This window comes from Anser anser (assembly GCF_964211835.1).
Source record: "Anser anser genome assembly, chromosome: 4".
Taxonomy (NCBI): Eukaryota; Metazoa; Chordata; class Aves; order Anseriformes; family Anatidae; genus Anser; species Anser anser.
The window spans coordinates 18,612,325-18,638,249 of record NC_139724.1 but is presented as its reverse complement, the minus strand read 5'-3'; the positions used below and the strand labels follow the sequence as shown (position 1 = coordinate 18,638,249).

At 42.6% G+C, this 25,925-nt stretch overlaps 1 protein-coding gene across 9 annotated transcripts in view; it reads left to right on the top strand.

Annotated features, from left to right (window-relative positions):
* The window catches only part of MTUS1 (microtubule associated scaffold protein 1), a 115,060-nt gene extending 92,206 nt beyond the window's left edge, over positions 1 to 22,854 (top strand). For 8 of the 9 annotated variants that reach the window (XM_083833505.1, XM_083833503.1, XM_083833504.1 and 5 more), the window contains 8 exons: positions 5,669 to 5,735; positions 13,392 to 13,606; positions 14,121 to 14,226; positions 15,266 to 15,339; positions 15,445 to 15,540; positions 18,508 to 18,624; positions 19,633 to 19,730; positions 20,595 to 22,854. In XM_083833505.1, coding sequence (XP_083689631.1) covers positions 5,669 to 5,735; positions 13,392 to 13,606; positions 14,121 to 14,226; positions 15,266 to 15,339; positions 15,445 to 15,540; positions 18,508 to 18,624; positions 19,633 to 19,730; positions 20,595 to 20,811 — 990 coding nt within the window. In that variant the 3' untranslated portion in view covers positions 20,812 to 22,854. Of the gene's footprint in view, positions 1 to 4,776; positions 5,041 to 5,668; positions 5,736 to 13,391; positions 13,607 to 14,120; positions 14,227 to 15,265; positions 15,340 to 15,444; positions 15,541 to 18,507; positions 18,625 to 19,632; positions 19,731 to 20,594 lie in introns of those variants that run through there. The other variant, XM_083833511.1, reaches the window with a different exon arrangement.
* The last annotated feature ends 3,071 nt before the right edge of the window (positions 22,855 to 25,925 follow it).

Genomic DNA, 25,925 nt, shown 5'->3' with positions numbered 1-25,925 from the left:
AAGCTGCATCATATCTGTTCAAGACTTTGACTTTGTCACATGCTCAGATGAGATGAATTAAGGCAAATTTGGGAAAATACTGAAAAATTAAATAAACAATTGCTCAAGTAGGGTGAACTTGCTTATGAGATGAGAATTTTCACAGGGAAGAAGAGAGTCATTGTGTGTGACATAAAGTTAATATTACAGTTCAGAAATCTTATAGAGTAGAAAATAGGCTGTAAGGTTAAATAGCCCATCTTACTACTACATCTGGACCTAACTTTGTAAAGCTATTGCATACAGGTGGCCATTTTTCAAAATGGGAAGACAGAGCTCTCATATGAGCATAAGATCCTGTCTAATGATTGTACAAGCGTAGAGCCCGCAAGTTCAAGATCCATATTAAATATTAAGTGACTCACAGGAATCCTGTTTGGCTGGTTCTCTGCTTTAGTGTTTCACATACTAAACATTGGGGAACAAACATTTGATGCTTCATAAATGAGAGAAGTCAAATATTGGAAGTTACAGGGAGTCTCTCTCAGCTAATCGCAGAAGAGTTGTAGTCTGAGACTTAACTGGGTTATGTTTGAAGTAATAAGTCAAGGGCAGGTGAAAATTGATTGCTTATTTTGTCTGATAAGAAGGCAGCACACTAACAGTGTCAAGAGTAATTTGGAAATAGTCACTTCACTGTAGGTTGGTTGATTTGAGATTAATGGCATTTTCACTTTACTGCAGTAATGGTCTGGTCCTCCATTCAAAAATATAACTGGAGAAGGGGGTTAAAGGCTGTGTGTTGTGATACCTGGCTAAATTTAGCTTGCTTTTGCCTCTGAGTACTGGGAAAGAGATGATATTTCAATGTTTAAGTGGGCTGAGGATGGGTGAGTTTTTTTTTTTAAAAAAAAAAAAAAAGACAATTTCTAAAATTGCTGATTTCTAATTAGAAGACTTGCTTAAAGGACAAAGAAAGAACAGGAACTGGTAGAGGTAGTCTGACATAAGGACCAAAGTAATCAATGCAAATGTAATATTGCAGAGCGGATATGAATGGCCCTTTTGTTACCCCTGCATAACTACCTCCGAGCTATAGCTGATGCCACGTGGGTGACTGGAGTCTATACAAAGACATGACTCAGCTTCTACGTTAAGGCCAGTGATCATACTCATCTTTTCACTCATGTTGTAGAATTGCTTAGAAATAACCTTTGGGTATCTTAAAATAAATAATATTTCTCTCTGAATTTGGTATAGGAGTAAGTACTTATGGTTTGACACTAAACAGCTTTCAAAATCAGGCTTTCTTTTCCCAGAATAAAATCAATTTGACCCTATATATGACAGTGAAACACAGTTAAGTGCTTCCTTTCTTTGCTGCACTAATGAATGTCTGTCTTACAGACTCTGGACAAATTTTATTTAGTCTGTTCTAATAAATGTGTTCCAAAAACTAATGTTTTTATATATGGAACTTTTGTCCTCCTCTCACATGTGTTAACTCCTGAAATGACTTGTTTAGGAAGTGTATCAGCGATAAAGCTAGAAGGCTGATCTGCAGCCTTGCCGATCAGAGCTCTTTCCACCTTGCGGATCTGCCTGTAACAGGCATAACTGCTGCTGACTCAAAGCCTCCTGCGCTTTTGCTGCCATGGGGTGCTTTGTAATGGCATCGTCTGAGCCTTTCTCCCCCTTCTGTTGGCAGGGACCACTCCGTATCTCCTCCTTAAGAGGAGAACTCCCCAGTATAGGCAGGATATATTTGTGTCACAGAAAAAGTCCCACAACATGACCTGATTTCCTGAAGTATTTCAGGACCTAGAAGTCACTTGTGACTGTTCCATGGGAAATGTTTGGTACTTCGCAGAGTTCAGTTGGAGCTACGTGCAATACTTGTTCCAAACCTGATAGAAAATATGTGGGAATTTGCAGTACAAGGCTTCTCATGAGAACAATTTTGAAGAAGATTTGGAAACAGTAACCCGGGAATGAAAAAATGAGTAGTGGGGTTTTGTACATGGCAGTTGCTTGAAATTTGCTGAGAAGTTGGGAATGCTGCAGAAATCCTGGAGGAGGTGATGTGTTGCACGGGGTAGACCAGGCAAATGGAGGTTTGTTGTACGGATGTTGGTCCCACATAGCTGCTTGTCTTCTAAACAAAACAGAAAAGCATTTTGGTACATAAATGTAAACTTTTCAGTAGTGGCTCTTGTGAATTTTTCTTTCTTTAGTACAACTCCATAAGAGCATGCATTTTGTTTTCAAAAAGGAGTGTGGTTGGAGATGTAAACTGCGATGTTTAATTTAGTGATTAGTTACTGCTGGATGGGTGGCATTAACTTATCGGGCAAGAGTACCCGAAACCTGTTTTCTGCCGTAGTTTGCTGTTTTGTGCTGGATGGCTGTTGATTGAGGGGTTTTGTGTTCTTAATGTGGTGGGGGCTCTTGCAAAAGGAAAATAGGGCTCTTCAGCTGGGCATGGCCAACCTGTGGCTCTCAAAGCCTTGACTGGCAAGCAGAGGGCAGAGCTCCATGCCGGGGCCGTGTCAGCTGGGCAGCCACAGGGGTGGGCTGAGAAACCTAAAACCAGGGGTCTGGCTACTCGCTCTTCCTCACTAGGAAACACAGGAGCAGCAGGAGTTGACAGTTTGCCTGCTCCCAGATTTGGGGTCTGCAAAAGGAGCTGTGCGGCGTCTTTGGGGAACACCGGCCGCTTGGGAAATGCTTGTGGCTCAGTCCTTGGGGATACCTTGTGGCTCTCGCAGGTGAATATTCGGCTTAGGTACGTGGCCAGGAAGGTCGGCTGCTGGCATGCTCGGTGTTAAAATACCTTTTGTGTTCATTGTGGAATGTGGACGTTTGTGGAGCTTCCTGCTTTTAAGGCAGAGGGATGGCAACTCTTGAGCCGTTTATGCGTCCTCACTGTTGTCCTTCTCCTAAGATGACACCGGGCTGGTCTGTTGGAATTTAGAGCTGCAGCAAAACCAGCTGGTTGCCAGGAAAAAGCACTCCTGAGCCGGTAACTGCACTGTGTAACTGCCAGTAACAAAAGCATGAATAAGACATCTCATAATTTATTCCATTCCTGACTTGTCATTTTTGTCATTTTGAAACTGTCACGGTCTCCACCCCCCTACCTTGTACCTTTTTTCCCCTGCTTTTGTGTTTCTCTCCAGATGTAGCAGAGCATACCTCACCTTCCCAGGTGTCCTTGCTATCGGGCACACATCCCCCTGGAGTTTCTTGACAAATCCTCAAAAACTGTGAAGGATTTTTTTTTTAACTGTTTAATCTCTCACATAACAGGAAATGTCCAGGTCTCCTGCTTTATGCTGAACATTGTTTTGCAGCGTCTCACAGGAGAGGTGCACCCGAATGGTACCGCCTGTGGCAAAGCTTTTGTCCCCAAGCTCTGTTCTCATGTCTTCCTGCTGCTTCCACGTTTGTGGTAGCATAAATGTTTTTGCTAAAGCTATCCTGGCTTTCTTGCACAGCTGTAACAGATTCTTTTGAAATAAGAAAAATAGGTACCCAGCCATCCTCCATCATCTTGCCATAAGCTCATAAATTTTGCCAGAAACAGTTTTAAGTTGTTATAAAGACCCTCCTTGAGTCTGTGACAGCTAACCAAGGATCGTGCCGCTGGATAAATCTGGCAATAATAAAATTATCTGGAGAAATGAGCAAGGCCAAAACTGCTTGATCCTGCCTCGTGGAGCTGTTCTTTCAATTTCTGGTATCGATTTTCACCTAGAATCCTGTGAAGTATGAGCTAGAAGGTAGCTCGATGCCAATAAAAGTACCTGCATACCTGCCTTTGGATGAAATACTGAAGATGGCCCTTCCTGGATTATAGGAGTTGTCTTCGGTATTTTACCAGATGGCTGGTGGTCCTGATGGGAAGCCTTTTCTGAATGTTTTCTTTCATGGGGGTCATGATGCACATCTGCGTGGATTTCTTGCTTTGGGAAACCGCGAGTGGGCGCGTTGCAGGCTGGGGGCCTATGGATCAACAGCACCAGTAAAAAGCAAAATGGTGTGAGAGCAGCGGGAAGCAAGAAGCTCCCAAATAATAAATCAGGAGAGCAGTGTCTCCTATTTTATTTTGAGGTTTCGGCTTCTGGTTGGTCAGTCAGTTAATTTGATGTGGAAAGGACACAGAGATCAGAATAGTTTTAATTAAAACCAGACACAAGCCGTTCTGCGGGCCATGAGGCAGGCCTTTGGGAAGCACCAGCCAGAACGGCGGCCTCTCCGAGGGGCCTGCCCTGCCATGCAGCCCACCAGCCTGGGGCGGAGGCAGGTTGTGATATTTCACTGCCCCAAGCGGGCTGTGGGAGATCAGGTCAGGGATGATTTTTTGGGTGAGAATTAGAATCAGGGATGAGTACGTGACCCAAGAAGTGGGGAGAGGAACCCCCTCAGAGGTGCCCTGTGGCGTGCGCCCTCCTGGAAGCCCACAGAGGCAGGTGGAGCGGGGCTTGGGATCGCCGGGCTTTCTATGTGGGGTGGCTTTGCCCCAGGGGCTTTTTGTGTGGGGTGACTTTGTCCCCCGAGCTTTCTGTGTGGAGTGGCCGGGCTCTGCCCGGGTTTTCACCCCGCGGAGGCAGCCACCCGGCTGCAGTACGATGGTGACAGCGCCAGCTCCGTCTCCGAGCCACGGCGGTGGCACTCGTGCGGCTGCGAGGGGCGCTGCCGCCTCGGGGCGCCCGTGCCCCTGCCTGCCCGAGCCCCGGCGGCTCGGGGCCGGGGCGGGTTTATTTTCTTCTTCTTTCCTTTTTTTTTTTTTTTTTTCCCTCCCGGTGTTCCCTAGCGGAAGCACAAAGCCAGCGGCCCCGGGCCTCCCGCTCCTCTCCTCCGCGCTTTAAAGCCCGAAAAGCGGCGGCGCCCGGCTCCGCCACCCCCCGGACCTCTCCCCCCCCCTCCCCTCCCGCGGGCGGGCACCGATCGCAGCCCGGGGCTCGGGGGGAGCCGGTGCCGGCAGCGGGAGGCGCTGCCCGAGGGATGGGCTGCTCCGGCAGCAGGCTCTGCACCTACCCGCCGTGCGCCGCAGCCAGGGTAACGCCGCCGGGCTCGCCTGGGTCGGGCGGGGATTCGGGGTGCGGGGCTTGGGGGTTTTGGGGGTGATTTTTTTTTTTTTTTTTGGTAGCGATGCTGGGGAGCGGGGCGCGGCGAGGGGAGGAAGGAGCTGGCTAGGGGAGGAATGAGCTGGCAAGGGGAGAGAAGAGGGGGGCTCCTGTGCTCCTCTCCCGGCTCTCGGGGGGTGCGGGGCGATGCCCACCCCGTAACGCGCCCCACGAAGTGCCCTGCCCGCCTCGGGCACTCCTGCGCCCTTGTCAGCCATCGGCTGCCTTGTGCCCAGGGCTCCCGGCGCTCCACCCATCATAAAGTGTGCAACCGAGTGCTGCGGAGCAGGATTCAGATTGCCGTGGTATCCTGGAATAATAATAATAAAAAAACAACCAGCAGAGCTATTATTTCGTTTTAGAGTACAACTTCCTTAACGACAGGAGAACATCTGTGTGTTTGGTAACGGTGGGGCTGTTATCCTTACATGATTCATGTCTTGGCTTCTTGCTCCTGCCGCTTGTTTTGCTGCAGAGCACGTATAAGTTGATTATTGGAAGGTGCCCTGTCCAGATCGCTGGTAACCAGTGTTTGGGTTTGTTTGTTTTTTCTCCTACAGAGGGAGGAAGCGCTGAAACAACACAAAGAGTTATCTCAGGAGCTAGTTAACCTTCGAGGAGAACTGGGTAAGAATTTATTTATTTTATTAATCTCAATGAAAGCAGAAATGGGGCAGACCGGATCTCTGCAAAGACAGATGCCGTGGTGTTGTAATGGCAGGCGTTTAATTCCCTGGCTGAATCCTGCTCAGATGCTGCATCGCTGCGTTCGGAGCCCAGCAGCATGACCCCAGGTTCACTGGATCCCTGGCACCGAGCTGCCTGTGCCTGGGGAGCCTCCTCACAAAACACGCATCTGACGACCAAAGAATTCACTTTCAGGAAATGGCGGGGGGACGTCTGGCAATGTGCACACTGTCTGAGCCCCAACTCTAGAGGTCTGCAGCAAAAATCCATAAACCTGTGAAATATGCTGCGCAAAATTCTCATTTTGCTTTAGTGACTTGTAGGTGAATGAGTGGGGAATTAATAGAAGGCAATGGTGTCGGGCTAATGAGATTACATCTTTGAACTCATCCTAGCGGTCAGCTATGATATGAAATTGAGCTGTAATGTGCAAGGGCCGATTTTGCCAACTTTGAAGCTTGATTTAACTGCATTAATGGCAACTTCATATAACTTGTTCAAACTCAAAGCAGGATCATCTTGTGGAGTGCAAAAAGTCATTGAATTAAACTGAGGGTGCTTGAAAATGAAACTAGAGTTTTATAAAAAGCCCACTTCTGTCAGGATGGAGCCCCTTTAAATAGAAAAAAAAAAAAACCCAACTTCTAAAAGCAGAAGTGAAGAGTGCAGTGGTTTCAGATACATCACTTATTACTGAGGAGTCGAAGTGTTTATTTTCACATGCTTTGGAAGTTGAGTGTTGTCTCAACCAAACTGGAGTGTAGGTCTTGTTCCGTGCAGGTGGTGCACTTAGTGTTCAGATTTATTTATTAGCGCTGATTAACAGGGCGGGCAACTCCTGTGACTAATTAGAGTTGAAAGCTTGATGGGGAGGAAGGGGTTACCCCCAGCTGAACCAGCAGAGCACAGCTTCTCCTTGTCACTGTTACTGGTGTCCAGTTGAGAGCTTATTGCAAAATGCAGCTTTCTGGGAGCCTTACTTGGTGGTGTGTGAAATTGTGGTCTGTGAGCGGGGGGCAGCACAAGCAGCAAGAGCCTTGCAGCCTGGGTAGATGCAAGAGAGTACCAAAGGTACCAAACACACCACAGAAATGTGTCAAGCTTTCTTTCCTGAAAGTTCAAGACTAGAAAGCTGGGGCTTTTCTAGAGCTTAGTGCTCAGTGACCTCTCCCACGCTGCAATCTTTAACCTTTCTGCTGACAAAGTGTCTGGATTGCACTGTAGGAGCTGCTTTTGAAAGAGCCTTGGGTCCCTCTGGCCTCGTGTCCTTGTGCCAGTGCCTGCCTGGAGCCTGCTGAAGGCTGGGGGCTTCCAAGCAGCGTGGCTGGAGGAGCTGCTGCTGCAAGGGAAAGGTTGTGAGGAGGGCAGAGGGCTGCGTCCCGCAGCAGCCAGCACTGTGTCACCCCACAGTGACAAAAGTAGAACTTGAGTCATAGTGAGGAAACTTCTTGGGTGAACTACGGAGTTGTGTTGTGAATATAACATGGATTTATATATATGGATTTACGGATTTATGAATTCATATATGGATTTATTTATAACATGGATTTATATATGCACACCTGCTAATCAGCTCTCTTTCCCCTGTTAAATGGGTAGAGCTGAATTTAAGATTCCCATAGGTTGTTTTGAGGTAAGGATTGAGAACTTTGGGTTCATAGCATCATTTAGGCACAGGCTGGTTAGACAGTTAAGTTCACTTTCAGTCTTCTTTTGGCTGTATGGACGCACTGCCTCACGCAGGCCCAGGCTGACGTGTTTTTAAGGCATGTTGTTCCGCAGTTTGGGAACGCGCGGTCTAGGAAGAGGAACCAGGTGTGTCCAGCTTGGTGTAGTCTGTGCACTGGATGTTGCCAAATGTGAGAGGAGCATGAAATCTGCAGCGTGCACCTTGCAGGTTTGAGTCCTCAGTTTCTGCCTTTGAAGTTTAATTGCATATGCTCCCAAGCTCCTTTGTTTACCTTGCAAAACCAAATTGGCTTGCCATCAAACTGTCCGTTTTGCTAGATTATGCTGCAATCCCCTTTCTACCCAAATACGTTCCTGTTTAACGACTGCATGCAAACATTTTGGGGTGGGGGGCCGGTTTAGATACGCATTGCAGTCCCAGGCTCTCACTTTGACAGCCACCATGTCACCAAGCCCCGTGCGGAGGACACGTACCAGACGCTGTCTGCTTTCTGCTTTCAGTAGCTGGAAACGCATGCGAGGATTAGCGGTGATGATGTATTTGGGGACAGGCTTTTCCAAGGAGGTCAGTTTCATTATCAGCCATGGCTTTCCTTAAAACCTCCAGCCACAAAGACTGAACTTGGTGGTTTGAATGTAAACACCTTGGTCCTGGGATCCCTGAGCAGATACAAATGCTGTTTGCCACCTGTTTCTCTCCTTATTAAGATACAGGGTAATGTATAAATAATTTCTAGTTACCTGTTTAATTACGTAAGTAGAAATCATAAGAGTTGCGTTTCCTCAGAGGTACGAAACTACTCCCCAACATTAATTGTGCTTCCAATTGTTTTGGAGTCACTTTGGAGCCCTGCTGGACATGATCCAGGCCAGTGCTGCTATGCACCAGCTGCTGCAGAGCTGACTCAGCCGACGTGTTGGCCCTTCAAAAACTGCAATGCAGGAGCATTTGTCAGTGGGCAGGAGAGACCTGCCTGCACCCCCGACAGCCAGACATCTAACCCCTCCGTGCTGCAATTGGTAAACAGTATTTTCTTCAGAAATCCCTTTCTGCTATTTTTTTATTATTATTAATAAATGACCTTTAAAGTGTCCTTTGGAGGTTGGGATAAAAAGGCTGCTGTTTTTTACTAACAGATGGCGTGGATATGATTTGGTTGCCAGGTCATGGTAATTCTTGAAAATAGTTAACAGCAGCTAGACATTTCCATCAGCTATTTGGGGGAGGGAACCTATCTTCCCATGCTTTTCCCTGCCTGCTGATACTCTAGCATTTGCAGTATTGTAGGATAGGAACTTTCTTCCTGGCAGACACCTGAGTGTTTCATATATATATTCAACCAAACCCACTTAAACGTAGCTCAAAGCGTGCTTTTGGTTTACCTGGCTCATTTCAACTTGCCCAAGAACAAGACTGTGGCACACGGCTTAACACCACGTGTTGTTAGTCTTGTGACAGAAGTAACACCAAGAGAAACTTGGTCATAAACGGAAAGCGTGCTTGGGTAGAAGGATTTCCAATATTGAGAGTCTGCCAGAATTGTGACCTAATTATTGGGTAATAACAACAACAAAAAAATCTGTAGGGAAGGAAACGAGCTTGTGTTTCTGCAGTAGACTCACTGGTCAATGGAAGGTATTCATAAATATTCCTACGTGAAAGATGAAGTTAGAGCAATAAAACATTATGCACTGTGGCATAACACCATGCTAAATACTTGATGCTTTCTGGCAATTACTGGCTTTCACATCCCCCATACCTATTAAAATGCTGCCAGTTTACTCTGCTAGTGACCTCTGTTTTGAAATGTCAGACAGTCTAATGGGTTTTCATTTCATAAATCATAACTAGGCCAGTGAGTGACTTAGACAACTTTATGAAGATAACTTTTGCTTCAAAGTAATTCAATTTAGGACTCCAAAACAACGTTATGTTTTCTCTTCTCTGAGCTATGGCGGCTTTTAGGGGAGAGTAAGCTGAGAAATGTTTTTATGTAAGCATTTGAGCCATAAATGACTGGATTGGTTTAGTTACAATGAATTGTTATATAATTAGAGTAAAACCAAACTAAATTTAGAAAGGAGGAGATATTACACATTTGTAAGGGCTTATCCCTTGTTATCCCTTGGCTGCTTTTCCTGGGAACGTGCAGTACACTTCTTGGGGTTTCTACAAAACAGGGCAACTTTTGGAGCCCTCTCCTTGACCTGGGGCTATGGTTCGTGCCGTTGGGAGCTGCCGCGGTTTGTGCTCTCAGAGGGAGCTGCCGGTGCCTGGTTCTCCACGCCTCTGTTTCTAGGTGGTGGCTGATGTTGCTGGCACACAGAAAGCTTTGCAGTCAAATCTGTGAGATGGAAGCAGCCGCCGTTAACAGCTACGTATGGATGTTAATTTTACATTTCGAAAACATTTCTGATATGAAGACATGCTGTTACCAAACGTCAGGAGCTTCCTGTGATTGCTGGAGGTAGTGGTTCCACCCAAAAGAACCAGGCTCTTCATGGGTAATAAACAGGTGTTGAACATTAAAACATGGATTAATCTTGCTCTGTGTTGTAATAATACAGAGGGAGACTGTCCCAGGCTGGCTGGGACAACCAAGTGGGGAAAAATATTAACAGATTTTCTATTTCAATAATGAAGCAGATCTTGCTTCTGGCTGCCAAGTCCATCATTCTGTATATTCTACAAGTAGCCTGAAAGCTTAAAACTACTTAGTGTTAGAGATGTAATTGAGCAAACTTAATGGGTGGATGGATAGTGCACCATTTCATCTGATTTTTCTTCCAAATGCCATTTGACCATTTGTCTCCTGTTGTTCCTTCAGCTCAAGGTCTGTGGTCTTCTTAATGAGTGGCATAATAAAGATGTGGAGTTGTGGAGGGAAGTGCTTCAGGGAGGCAGAGGAAGCACAACAGTCACGTACAAAAACTCCGAAGCATGCACTTCAGCTGTCTCTGAAGTGGGAAAGAAGCTGAAATAGAGATTTTATGCACTACTGGAAGAGCACGCGTTCCAGTTGCAGATTTTGCTTCCTAATCAAGCACCAGTTCTATGAGAAAACTCTTGAGTAGTCATCAACCTTGGTTAGTCGGGAGTTTTGCAGCGTTCCCCTGTTGTGGATGAGTAGCCAGACCAAGGGATTAGCTGCAGTTTTTGTGGCTTGTCCCTTTCTTAAAACAAGGCAATGTCATTAATTATATTATATGCATATAATTAATTATATTGTTCAGCGTGGGGATGGATAGGCTGTGAAAAATACTTGCTGCTGACACTTGAATTCTGAGTGTGGGAACAAACCATTTTGGTGTACAGGACTTCGCATAGTTTGAAATAAATTCTTCAGTCGGAGTTCTTGCTGAAACATCACCCGCGCAATTTCTTGCACCACCATGATACTGGGAGCTCGCTTCTTGTGTGGTGGTCCTGCTTCTTGCTTGGACGGCAAGGGTTTGGGTCAGACGAGCACTCTGTGAAGACGCGGAGCAGCCTCCAGCTTTGTGGAGGCCAGACATCGCCTTCAAGGTAATGCGATGTTCAGCTGCCAGTGCAAGTTTTAAAAGTTAGTTTTTGTTTGCCCTTGTAACATTCGTCTTCTCGTAAATCTGAATTGCAAACTGGCTGAGCGAGAACTGCTGTGGCTACTCTCTTTGACAAAGGCGTGGTTTGCTCTTGGACTTTTTTCTGAGATGTTTTGCATCATCTGAAGTTCTGTACGCTGACATTTAAAGACAAGACAAGGCCAGGCAGCAAATTCTTTTAGCTCAAATGTAGAGGCAAATGGATGGCTCTGCCCTTATAAATAAGAATTGGATGACTGCTGCTTCCCCCGTTGGTTTTAGAGGAAGTGGCTCACTTGAAGCATTTTGCTACAATTATTTCAAATGAGGCACGTGAGCTGTTGGCTGCCTCTCGGCTATACTCCTGTTGCTCTGCGGTAAATGGTCAGATCAGTTCTGCACGGGGCTGGTTGTATAATGCCTCCATTTGGCTCTCTGCCTGCTTCTTTGCATTATATAACTATGTCCCCTGTCTATCGTGTTTCCTTTTCCCCCAAATGCAAAGCATACACATTCCATAACTATACTGCTGTGACTGATAGAAGTGCAAATGCTAATTTTTTTAAATTTTTTTCCCCAAAGGAATCATAACAGTAGTTCATGGAAGGAATTAAGATGGGAAGATAAAATCTTACTTGGTGGTGGTCTAAAAAGCTGTGAAATCAGCTTCAGTTGCAGAGAATGCTGTGGTGGGTTTCTGTTCGGCCTTTAGTTGTGTCGCTGCCAGTCATAGGATGAACAGCCTGGCTTGAAACTGTCCTGATCAGCAGGCCGTTCAAACAGAACTAGCACAAAGCTAAGCCTGCTCTTTATTAAAAAACAAGCCCCAAACCAACAGCAACAAAAACCAAAAGCCCCACCACCAACAACAACAAACCACCACTAATTCACGGATATATGCGCAAACTGGTTTCCATGCAGTAGAGCCCATGTTACACTTCGTTGTTCAAGCGATGTTCGGGGTGATTGCAGTAGGGCCAAGAGTTCATTACCTTCTCCTTAGACGAGAGTGCCAGTATCATTTGTTTACTCTCTCGCTCCTGATGAGCAAAGGGGGGGATCTGACACGTGTCTAACCTCAGGCAGTCTACTTGGGAAGACTGCTTGCTTCCATGACAGCTGAGGCCAGGACTAGTCCGGGAGTCAGTCCTTGAAGATACTGTAATTCACATATCTTAAGGCTCAAACAAAGCTATGATAAGAATTTCCTGCAATGCCTCTACAAAAAATATGGATCTTCCAATGCTTTTATAGGGAGTTTCTATTTGTACTGTTTGGGCAGTGTGCCAAGCTGCTATAAAGTGTGTGTACGCATGGCTTGCCCTGTATTTCATTCAAGATCACGTTAACATTCGAGTTGATTTTTTTCTCTTTAGTAGACACTCATCTGACTGATCTATATATACAAAACCAAAGCAGTGAGGTCTGCATAGAAGCAGTGTTGCTGAAGGTCAGTGACCATGCCCTTCCTGTTAGGGGTTCTGTTCCACTTTGCTTCCAGCCTTTGGCTGCATAAGGTGCTTGCTCCAATTGTATTAGAAGGAGAAAATGGTTCTTTCTATTCCAGCCCTTCTGGGTGGAGGTGTGAATGCTAAATTTCACACTCAGAAGTACAAGTTACTAGTTTCTATTCCGCCTTTTAATCAGCTGTTTAACCACAGAGACAAACCGAGGCAGTCTTCTCAGCTTACCTGTATTCATACAGGTGTGAGGAGAGCGGCCCAGTGTTTTGGTGTTTGATTTCTGAAGCTACTCTGTGTCTCGTATTTAAATATCTCAGGTCTGTGCATGTTACCAAGCGTGTTTCAGACTGGTGGTTCTGTGCCACGCTGTGTAGGGCAGTCTGTGGCAGGCTGCAGTGCCCCTCTGCTGCATATCTGAGCGTGATCAGCGTGCTGAATGGGTGGACTTCGGGATACTAACGCTTTTAATCTCAGCTAAGTGGTTTATATATCAAAAAGTGAAGCACTCTGAAAAATACGCTCCCGAAATGGGATCAAATTAGGTGAAGTAGCAAATCCAATTAATTTTTTTGTATTAGAGCACTCCAGTATCTCTAGTGAGACATTCATTCTTCTACATCATGACAAGCTGTCACAGCTGTGCTTTCTGCGTGGGCTCCTGATTTAACTAGATTCAATTAATTCTCAACATACAAAACAGTGTATTTGGTATTTTGCAAAGGTCTTTTCACGTGTCCTTGGAGGTGGCACTCGTCTCGTGGATAAATGATATTTGTATAACCCTATTGCTGTGCTGTGTTCCCCATCTTTAATGCCTGTAACGAGAGACTGTGAAATTAGCATCGAACTTAATCGGGTAACTTTTTTCTTTTGACATCCTCAGTAACCACTTCTGCAGCTTGTGAGAAATTGGAGAGAGACAGGAATGAACTGCAGGTTGCTTATGAAGGATTTCTGCAGAAATTAAATGAGCAACATCACAGTGATTTAGCTGAACTGGAGGAGAGGCTTAAACAGTTTTATACCGCAGAATGTGAGAAGCTCCAAAGTATCTGCATTGAAGAAGCTGAGAAGTACAAAGCGCAACTCCAGGAGCAGGTCTGTGACATTTAAGTAGGAATATTCTCTCGTAATTGTTTTATGCTATAAATGAGTCTTCAGGGAATCCCAATTTTAGCTATTTTTGAAGGTGTTTGGTCTAGTGTGAAACTCCACTTCACTGCAATTAAAAAAATGTTATTGCACTAAGCTGTCCAGATCATAAGCTTGTGTTTAAACATGTTAGAAATTGGTAGTGTGCTGCAAGCTTCAGTTACTTCTGGAGCTCTACTGGCTGTTTGAGGCAGCTTGAGCTTTAAGCTTTATAAAACCCCACCTGGCTCGTGAATTTGCTTTGCAGCAACTCCATGCATGTGATGTGCACACATCCTCCTGTTGGTGTCAGTGAACTGTAAGGTTTTGTTCTTATCTATTAAGTGTTGTATGTGGCTTAGCTTCTCTTGTGACTATATGTTAAGTAGACTTATGCATGGCCTAAAGCCACTGGAACAATACTTTAAGCAAGGGTTAAGTTCTCACACTAAGGGGAAAAAATCATCTTGTCATATTGCAGGTGGACAATTTAAATATCACACATGAAAACTTTAAGCTGGAACTTGAAAACAGCCACTCAGAAAAAGTAGAGGAACTGAAAAAGGAATACGAATCCTCTTTTTCGGGCAAGTATTTTGTGTTCAAGTACCTATGTTATAGTGCTGCTAGTCATGGACAAAAATCCTTAAACACATCAAACCTGAATAAGGATGTTTCGGTGTTCTTGCCGGTCAGCTGTCTTTACAAATGCTGGCTGAATTCCTCCTTTTCCTACTGAACGAGTCCCATTTTACACACAGACATAACCATGATCCCATTATAGTTGAAGGAAACTTTCAAAACCGCTCATGAGCGGAGATGACTTTTTCTTTCAGTAAAAGATGTGTCTAAGTTACAGTCTCCTCAAAATGTCAAGGTAATGAGTAATTGCTCTCCCCCCAACCCTCCCCATTTCTGTATGGAGCGCCTCAAAATTGAAATGAAGGATAAATAGGGTGGTGTAGTCTCCAGATTGACGTGGGAACATCTCTCAACTTGAGAAATATTACACGATGTTTTCAGGATACTGGGCAAAGGTTGTTTTTCAAGGAGGTGGGGGTTAAGTGTACTGTTTTAAATAGTATTGCATCTAATTGATTTAAGAGGTGGTGATTTCCATCCTCCCTCCAACTCCACTTGGCAACCACATTTCCAGTGATCCTTTCACCTCCTTAAAATTGGTGACGCTTCCTCTGCAGTTGAAGAGCTAGCTCTTCTGGGTGATATTTCCAGAGTAGGAAAGGAAATCTTTTTCTAGAAGTTCCTGGAAGACACCATTTTTTTGTTGTTGTTGTTCTATTTCCCTTTAGAAACTCAGCTTTTTGTCAGATGTGGATCTTGTGTTCAATTCATCCTTCTGTTGCGTGTAGATGAACGCTTTCAAGCTTGACTCGTCAGCTACTGAAATGTGTATGCCAGGGGACAACCAGCAAATCTGAAGCAGCAATAAATAAGTCTGATGCTTTGTATAGGCTTTGGAGCAGTTTGTGATAAATGAGCTTTCCGTGTTGTCACTGACTTTGCATCTGTGCGTTACCTGTTTTGGCTTTTTGTGCTTTTTCTTTCCAAAACGAGTTTTCATTTTGTATGCAGTATTAAAAATCTGCAAAAAATAATTTGTTGCAGAGCTCAAGAATGCCCATGAATCTGAAAGGAAGTCGCTTGAAGATTCCTTTAAAGAGAAGCAGGAATTGCTAGAGGTATGTTAAAGGCTTGCATCATTGCAACAGTATAAAACTTTAAAAAGGCATTTTGGGGATGAGCAGTGAATTTTTGACCTAACTACGCCCATCTTTTCATTTCAGAAAAAAATTGATGAATTAAAATGTGAAAACGAATCTCTGAGTGAGAAGCTGAAATTAGAAGAGCAAAAACAAATAGCCAAAGAAAAAGCCAATCTTGTAAGTCCAGATCTTCAAAAGTAAGGCAGGCAGGGGCAGATCTCGTAAGCCTGGGTTTATGTTATTGCATAATATGAAAGGTGTGCAATCAAATCTGATAGAGCTCTGATACTTACTAATATTTTATTTAAATGGATCGCCTACCAGATGTTTTTGTCAAGAGCTACAGTATTGTTTATTAACCTTACCATTATAAATATATAAATCTGTTGAATGTGTAAGTTATTGTCTAAGTTAAAGACCTCACTGTATGCCAAAGGTGTATCATAGCTTGCTTCTAGTGAGTCGATAAATGTTCTGCCAGTACCATGATCAGGGCGTGGGCTGTCTTGTGCCACTACAACAAACCTCTCTTCATGTACTTGAGTTTTTAATGAATTTGATTCATACTTGTTGCTGATGTACCTTCTAGATAAACTTTTGTTCTGTCTTGCTTTTCCTCTGAAGGCTGCTGTCATCTGTGATGCTCCTGGGATTAGAAATGTGCTCTGAGAGGAGCCTTTCAGGCACTGGGGATGGCTAGATACAAACACGCTTACCTTCCCAGTGTGACCTATAGTACTGCTACAGTATTACATGAAGAGAAATTCCATGCTTAAAAAAGTATTTAGGATGTGTGGTTATTGGCACTTCCCAGATTTTGTCAGTTTTGCTACTTTAAATGGGCAGTCTGCATTGGTTTCCTGGAAAGCAGGTCACGTGCAAGTGTAATTGGTCTGTGTTTGACATGATGGGATAGTGTTAATTATAGGGGGGTTGGCCATAGCTGATTTGTATGCTTCAGATACTTAATTTGAGAATTGTCTTCCAGCACACTCCCTGTTTTAAGACTTGGTCAAATACTCAAGTAGAAATTGAAATAGAGGGATAGTTACGTACTTGGAAAGAGGATAGTGAGATGAGAGCAGAAGGTAAGAAAAGTGGGATGGAGGGGAGGAGCTGATCGGTTAGAGGAGAGCAGAGCAGAACCCCAGTAACGTGACCTCTGTCCAGCTACAGGGAGCCCTTCAGATGGAAAACGATCTGTTGGGCATTCACAGAGCTTTGGGAGAGGAACAAGCCAGAAAAAGACATCTGCTTTGTGTGTAAAAAGTGCAGACTTACCTAGGAGAAGCTGCTCTAATTTTCACTGAAATTTAATTTATTTTTTTCCTCTCTTGCTACTTACCCTAGTGGCAGGGTAGAGCTGCAGCCAGAAGAATCTGCAATCAGTGTTGCTGTGAGTGGGAGAGGTGATAGCAAACAGAATATGTTACGTTGCACACTGCACTTAGCAGTTTGAACTGTATCCCACAGCTATGCTCAGATATTCTTTCAGTTTAGAGCAATAGTCAAGTGCCTTTACGCAGCTGCAAATACGCATTGCATCCTGGCAGTGTAAGGCGCTTCAGAAGCTTGAGGCTTCTGTGCAGAGAGATAAGGATTTGACACAGTGTCTTGCTCTGTAGTAAGCACACATGCTGCACTGCCAGAAATCCCATTAGCCCTTTGAAGATAGAGGTATTTCCAATATTATTTAAATAGCATCAACTTGATATTCCTATCTTTTTTGCTAGAATCTTCTTGGGGCCTTTAGTCTTGTTATCTGGCTTTTTGTTGTACTATGAGTAGCTGATGTGGTGGCTGAGATGTAACTGTAAGGATGTTTTAAGGCAGAAAGGAAAAATAAAATGAACAGACAGCAAAATGCACTTAAAATTTTCAGGTTAGTTTTTCTCCGTAGCTTGTAGGTTCCATTTAAAGCCATAAAAGAGAGGAATTAAGTTGAAATTGTCTGCCTCTCTCTGAGACAGTACTGCGTACCCTCACACCGACCTATGTTCAAAAGTAGAAATTGAACAAGAATCACAAATGCCACAGTCCTTAAAAACAGGCAGCAGAATGGAAGACACAGACAACTGGGCCTTTGTGTTACCTGCGAAATGTGCTGGCTCTGTACCTTACAGCCCCTGCTCTGTGGACTGCGTCCCACAGAACTGCAAGCATCTCCCTCCGGGTCTTAGGTTTTTTGATGTGGCAACGAAGCTGTTACTCAACGTGGTACATCAGTCTTTTACCAAAATGTGCTAAAAGAACTTTTGTTTGCTTTAAAGATAAACTTAGTTATACAATACACTTAATCACTGATTAACCTCTGTTTGTTTTCTACTCATAGTACCTGGAAAGGGACTGAGCCTTGTTCTGTTTCTGTATTTTTGCTTGTGACTTTGCCTTTGAAACGTTAAGAATGTTTTACTCTGCAGTGTTGGAATGGCTCCTTACTTTGGAAAGGACATCCATGAAGAAAACAGACCCTGCTCTGCCCCCTCCCCAACCCCCCCCCCCCCCCCCAAAAAAAAAAAAATCCAAGTGCTGGCTTGCTATCTTGTAGATAAGTCATAGCTGTAAAGCAGCGTAATACGCAGTAACAGTAATAATGTAAAAGAAAAAATGTTTAATTTCTTCTTATGAGCTAGCTACTTTCACGTACAGAACAGTGAAAGCCAGCTACAGCCAAGTTCATAGCTGTATAAACTGTGTGTGCTTTTTGAACTACTTCAGCACCTGAAAACTCTTTGAATGTTTATGCTAATTACCTCTTGGGATGGGTTGTGAGTAATACGAAATAAATTTTGGAACTCCTAGCCTTAGAGGGAGCCTTTCGGCACTCCTGCAAAACAAGTTTGGCTGTGACAGCTTTAGTGGTTTCCCTTGACTCACAAGGATTTTTCACATGTGTACAAAACGTATTTTCTGAACACCTGCTAAGAAAAACTGTAACTGCCACTGTAAAATGAAGGACAAACCAAATCAGATTAAAAAGCAGTACTGGATCTTTTTCTCGTTCAAACCTGTCCGACTTGATTTCACTTAAAAAAAGAAATTACAGCTGTCATTACAATTTTTATTTTCTTGCTCTGTCTAAATAGAGAAATAGATTGTTCATGAAATTCAGGGTAATAAGGAAACTTTGTGGAAATCTTTCAGAAAAACCCGCAGATTATGTATCTGGAACAGGAGCTGGAAAGTTTGAAAGCAGTGCTGGAGATCAAGAATGAGAAACTCCATCAGCAGGATATAAAGCTAATGAAGATGGAAAAACTGGTGAGTTTCCCTTGGGGTCTGCCAGTTTTGGACCGTGCCTCTGAGTTACGTTCTGGTAATGATTTCAGGCTGGTCAGGCTTGCACGCAAAGATCAATTTTTGTGTTTGTTTAAAAGGAAACATGCGATAATAATGTGAGACACACTGCAGGTACAATTCCATTTGTATCGGGCTGTAAAGAGGGGGAAGGAATTACCAGATGCTCCAAGTAGCCCTTCCACCTCTTAAGACAACTACTGGGTTGTATAAACTCTAATTTGTGGCAGGACAGGGTCCTTATCCTGGGCGGAGCCTTTGAACACTATTGTAATATTTACTTAGGCAAGATGTTAATGAGGAAGTATAGAAAGAGGTTTGGGTACCAGGGAATATGTTCATGCCAGTTTTTCAGTGGTGCACAGCATTGTGTGCTGCCTAGTACCACTGGTCTCCAATTACCAGAAAATTACTTGTAAACCTTCATCTCTTCTGACAGAAGTTTGCCACAGCAGAGAAGCCCTTGGAACATAAACCAGCTATTAAATGGTTGTTTTCCTTAACTTTTGGTAACATCCTGCAGCAATGAAGTGAAATCAGAAATAACAGGGAGAGTTGTTTATGTAGAGGAGCTCTTTGATTCATCACTCTAGCACGTTATTTCTAGACAGCCTTCAGTCTGCAACAGCTTATAAAACTGCTGCCTCTAACTCATGGAAGTTACTAGAATCTGCTCGTCGAGCAGCATATACCTTAGCCAGTTCCTCTTTATTGGCATCTAATCAGCACAAGTGGCAAAATGCCAGCGTTACGCAAGAGTAAGGTAAGTAGGCCTACCTGGCTCCTACAGAATACTCAGTGGCGATAGCCGGTCAGTGTCGCATTGCTCTGCGGTCACTCTGTCTGCTTTTGGGCTTCTCGCAACAAAGTCTGCAACCTTCAGACTAGGAATGTCTGCTGTGTGATAGTTAAATTGGTAACTTGAATATATGCGTACGGGTTTTAGTTTAAACTGTGACCTTTTGTTCTAAGGTGGAAAACAACACCATCCTAATGGATAAATTAAAGAAGGTTCAGCAAGAAAATGAAGAATTAAAAGCTCGGATGGACAAACACATGGAGCTTTCAAGGTGAAAAAGATCTCAGGAGTTTTAGATGTTCTTATTAACCTGGGGAAGGCGTTCCTATGAAAAGAAAGAGAAATCTGTACAAATATTAGTGACCATTTTTTTGTAGTTGTCTGTAAAAGAACACACTCCTCCCCTCCCCGCTTCTATCTTTACAGATGAGCTTTCTTATGTAGAAAACCAAGCAGAAACAGACTGTAAGGAAGTAAAGGCTCACCCTTCAGTTCTCCAAAGCAATGTTTCAGGGAGAAAAAGCAACTCAGAAATGTCATCTTAACAATAGATTGTTACAGGTTCTTGAAGTACTACTGGCTTGTAAGCTAAACCTGACTTTACTTGTAACTATTTCAGTTGAGTGACTTGTGCCTGATTCTGATCAGTGGAAAGACCAGTGCATTTTAGTTAGCAATGACAGCAACATTTAACTTGGATAAAATGTGTCTGAGCTTCTCCTAACTTCAACTGCTACTTTAATGGATGGGAAAACCCTTTTAGTTTGAAGGAAACTACAGAAATTCAGCTTCTTTGTAGATTTGAGCCTGAAACAGGACCCAAAGGCTCCAGCAGGGCTGTTTAAAAGCATCTTTCACTGGAAGTAAGACAAGTCTCACTTCTCAGGTGCTTTTCCTGGCCATCTTAGCTGGCCTTTAGGAGTGCTTCTTATTGGAACTTTCTCCTGCTTTTTGCAAGCTACAAGTCTAAATCCAGCAAGGTTGTAAACATGTTAAATCCTTCTTTAATTCTCGCTTTAAGGAAGTAATTTACTTGTAATCAAAGCAAGATTTTATGCAGGTTCAAACTGTCCTTTAACAATACTGTAACCTCCAACTTTGGTTACGTTCTCTGATGTAAATTTGTCTTTTGCAGGCAACTTTCTACCGAGCAAGCTGTTTTACAGGAATCACTAGAGAAAGAATCGAAAGTAAACAAACGTCTGTCAATGGAAAATGAAGAACTTCTATGGAAGTTGCACAACGGAGACCTATGCAGCCCAAGGAAACTGTCTCCCAGTTCTCCATCCGTGCCTCTTCAGTCCCCACGAAATTCTGGTAACTTCTCTAGTCCTACAGTATCACCGAGATGACATCTCTGAGAGAAAGGGGATTGCATTTCATTTGTGATCTGCAGAACTGATCCTAACTTTAATCACAGGAGCAAAAGCTATATTAGCTGAGTATGATGACTAAACATAACTGGAAACTTTGGTGCAAAAATGACGATAAGAGACTGAGAATATGGGAGTAAGACGCCCACGTTGCTTCTCCCCAAAAGACTTGTTTATGACCTCTATGGACATCGCTGCACAAAGCACTTACAGAGCAAGGAAAGACTTGTTCATTGCCTTTTCACCTAACTATAAGAAAAAGCTCAGGGGCTTAGAGATAACGATCACAACCTTTATAATATGTTCCTTATCACAGACACTTTTTTTAAAGGCTGCGTGTGTGCGTGCGTGCTGTGGATGGAATGGATGTAACGCACTGTGCGTGTGTCTAATGCTGCCTTCTTTGCTGTGTATGTAATAAAGGATATCAGCTGAAGACTATATACATTGACATGTACTTCCTTAATAATGGTGTCAGTATGCATGCTTTTAGCAAAGAGTACCCGCACACAGAAACGAGGAGAAACTGCCACTAGTACTGTAGATCAGTTTCCTCTATCTTTCTGGCTTCAGTTCAGTACAAGAATGGTGTGAAAAGCGTTGTCAATTGTCTCATTAGCGTGTTGGCCCACCTGTGTATGCTATTCTGAATGAACTTTAAAAACAAATTGAATTGCAGCCATATTATGCGTGGATTCTTGGTCTAATATCCATGCACAGCTCCATCAATTACGAGGAGACTTCTTTTTTTGCAGGTTACATTGGATTTTGGCTTTCAAGTCAATAGGGTCATAATCCGAATGAGAACCAGGGAGGGTATCGCCAAAGGTCACAAGTTCTTACTACAGTTGCGGGTTTAGATGCCCAGACCTATCGTCTTACCTGAGGAAAAGTAATCACTTATTTTCCTCAAAACAGCATTTTCATTGCTGAGGAAAAACAAGATTTGAAAGCCAAAGAGAAAAATGCAATAATTGTTGTTAGGTGCATGCTTAACTCGGTTCTCAAGAAGAATCTTAGGTTATCTGTGAATTTCAATGTATCTGGTGACGTTTGCTTTTCAAGCTATAGCGTTTGTATTAACTTTCATCGGGGTTGGCTTAATTTCCCTGTGGAAGAAGGGGAAGGTGGTAGCTGTGGATAGTTATCTTGCTAATTCTGCCATACCTTCCCTTTTAGACTGCAGGATATCGAGTGTTTTGCCAGTTCCTTTGGCAAAAGATCCTGTACAAGAGATTCTGTAGAGTAGGTGAAAAAATTGTCCTGCCTGCTGAAACTGGAGGCTGAGGGTGTCAGCATTTCTGGAAATGTTGTATGCTGAGCTTCAGCTTAAAGGAGGTAATCACGTAGCTTTGCTACTCCCTTGGTCAGACCTGTTTTAAGATCTCTGCAGTGTATCTACTAAACACAGGTTCCACTTCAAATTAGTATTACAAAACTCTGTGCTTACAGTAACCTGGGTTTTACAGCGCCACTTCCAGAACCATTGTAATACTTGTTTTAGCTAATGCTATTAACTAGCTCTATGGTTAACTGTTACGGTAAATCACATCTAAGTTTACCTGTGTTTTCCAGTAGCTTGAGAACAGGAATCAAGGGGATGGGAAGAGTTTAGGGAACTGAACTGGAGAACCACTTCAAACCATGTTACCCAAGACTTGAAAAATCTTGGCTAGTAATGACAAACACAAAAACAAGACTTAACAGTGCTCACACACTAAGTAAACATGTAATGAACTTGTGGCTGACTATTACTTAATTTTACATGATGTGCAAATTAAGGGTGCCATTTTTATGGAACATTATGCTCTCTTAACCCTCTTTAAAGCACTGTACATGCCACTGTTAGTGGTGTCAGCACTTAAACTGTTTTCTAGGGGTTTCAGATTTAACTATGAAAATCCTCTGTGGGCTAAAATTTGGCTTAAAGTATAGCTTGGAACATTCTTATTTGCTATGGTCAAAGAAACTTGATTATATGTATTTGAGCCGAATGCTTGAAAAATAAATTTTTGTACTGATTGAAGGCTTTTTTTTTCTCTGCTTGTATTAGTCAAATGATCTTTAATCTAAGAAGGAACATTCTTCTAAATACTTAACATTTCTTAGCACCTGTTCAGTACAGCAGAATGAAGCTTGACTACACGAATTATTAATGTTCACCTAACCCTTAGAAAATTTTAACTATGCTCTGCCACTCTGATGTAAGCAGAAATTATACAGAGCTTGCTTATGATTATTAGTTATTCAGTTTGACGTGGCTGGTTCAAAAAAAAAAATGTAGATAACATCACAGAATTATGCAATAATAAAATACTTGAGTATGTTTGACTTAATCTATGGAGCCAACATGAACATACCTGGTAAAGGCATCCTAAAGCATTCCTCTTACAAAAATACTCACTTTATTCAGGATTTATTCAGGCTTCTGTAAGAAAAGCCACACAGCTTAGCAATCTAACAAGTCAAGTCACAAAAACAGATGTCTAGCACTGTTAAGAACTTTATCTTAGCTGGGATGTCAGAGCCTCAGGTAAAACATTCAAGAAGCATACTTTCAGATGCTTGATGATGAGATACAGTATGCCCCTTCATGTAGTGGAGAAGGGGAAAGCTTTTCCAGCCTACCAGTACAGAGCAGTAAGTATGGCATAGTAAGTAATACAAAACTGTGGAGGGCAACTCTAGGGATAAGTTAACAATACAGCTTGCAAGTAGAACTTTTAAATGCTGTTAAGAAGAAACAAGTAAAGTAATTTTGTATATCAAAATCAGACCATGTAAGTACCTGCTTACTGTTTGTTGGTCAGAAAGAACTAAATATTCTGTTCATTTCAATATTTACCTCCATTTAACTGAGTATTAATATTTCAAGCTTCAATTTTAATACTATATGTTAGCAAAGGCTTTATTTGGGTCTAGTAACTTTTACATGTAAATTTCTGATTTCTTTAGCACCCTTTTCTTTCATAAAAAGCTAGAAACCTACTTACTTAATGCATTCTAAAGGTCTAACGCTATCTGAGCAATTATACAACTGTTTTGCTTCAGCTACTCCACCTTAACTATCTCTAACGATAAGTTTCATAGGAAGTCACAATGACACTTGTAACTGCACCAAATAGTCTGTTGTCATTCAAACTATCCATAACGTTTCATGCCTCTGCAATACTTTTCTCTAAAGGTGTGTGTTTTTTGAGTTACACCATACTTGCAGTAAAACTTGAGTTGAATCATTTCCTTATGCTAATTGAAGACTGGTTTCTCATGACAAACACCGCGGATACTTGCATGTAACCTGGTATCAGGCAATTCGTGCAGGAAATTCCTTCTAGACAGCAAGTAACCACTGCTCTTCAAAACTGCAGTTGCCTGACAACAAGGAAATAACTTCGGGCTGCGCTGGATTTTTTTTTTTTTTAAAAAGTCATCAGAAAGTTGAAATAATAATTGAACCCTTAAGAAAAATACCAGCAGCATATTGCTGCTGCTTTGCTTTAGCAGAGCAATGACTAGGGTGGGGAAATAGCAATAGTGGCAGGTTTAGGCATATGACGTTGACAGATCACTTAAGATTTCATTTCCCAGGCATCATTCTTTTGCCTTGTGTCACTATTCATTCACATGGAAATGTGCACCAAGGTAGAAAGAATCAGGCCTGCCCATGAGGCTTTGTGGGAAATATGAGCTATGTTAAAATACATGGTAAAATAAAGACTTTTTCTCATAGTTTCTGATGAGAATTACTTTAATGTTTGCAGCGAAGAAGAAAACCCACCAAGTTCTTCCTTAAAGGCGCTGCTTCTGTAGTTACCATCAGGTCTGAGACCTGTATGTGGTCAGTACGTGTAACTATTAAACCTGAGGGACACTACTCGTGCAATGATGCAGCAATGGATTTACTTAATCGTTTTCTCTCCTGCCAAACTGTCACCAAGAAAATGATGCTACCGCATGAAGCAACATAGTATTGAACAAGTCTGAACAGGTGACACTATCTCCCACTCACTAAATATTTTACAGGAAATGAATTGTCCAACTGAAGGCTCAAAAGCAGTTTGAAATTTGAGATGCTGGCACAGCTCCTGTAGTTCAAAGCATTTTACTTTTCTGATAAATTAAAGTGTTAAAAAGGAATGAAAATATTACATAGCCTCATCCAGAAGCTCAGAGATTATTAAAATTACTTTGGTCAGATTAAAGGCTTGCCTAGGGAAGAAAAAAAGAGGGGGTACAAAGTCCTCATTTGGGTATTACTCTAAAATTATATAATACCTATTTAATCATTTATGGCAATAATGCATGTTCTTGATGCCATTTAATGGCAATGAGAAAGAAAATTATCAAAGAACTACTACTTACACAGTCTAAGTTGGTCCTACTGCTTGCTACATGGACTTTTTTGTAGCTACCCTTTTTCCAGAGGCCAACTATATCACAGGCATCTAGGGCATGTTCTCTGTGAAGCCAATTTCCTGAGACTTGCATAGCCATTTCAGTCTTTCACTGACATTTATCATATCAATTACGTTGTTTTAGGTTCCTGCACTATGAAGAAACAACTTTCAGCAAGCCTGTTCAATGCCTTAATTAGTTAGGGTAATAATCAGATTAATCATCATTATGGATAAGCTGCCCTTCTTTACACTATTTGTACTTACTAACTACCACCACTCAAAACAGTACTATATACATTTGCTCAAAGGTCTCAATTATCTGGAGCTGCGGGATTATTTCAAGCCAGCACCAAACGAAAGCTTTAGGAATTCTAGTCAAATGCAGCCTGAGACATATTTAAGTGTCTAAGCAGGGGCAAGGCCCCCGGTTTGGTTCCTCATATGCTCAGAATAAGATGTTTTTCACATGCCTTGTAAATAAAATGGCCTGCAATAAGATATTTTTTTGTCACACAATTGTACTACTGATTAGTTTTGTATCAGAAGTTCTAGCTTACGTGGATTTCTTTGGTCAAGCCCTAGGAGAAAAATAACCATTGCTGAAGCATCCAACAACATTGGGATCAAAGTCTTACCTTTTTTCTGGAAAGGCTCTTTCCTTGCAGTGGGAACTAAATTCATGGTGAGAGAAGCAGT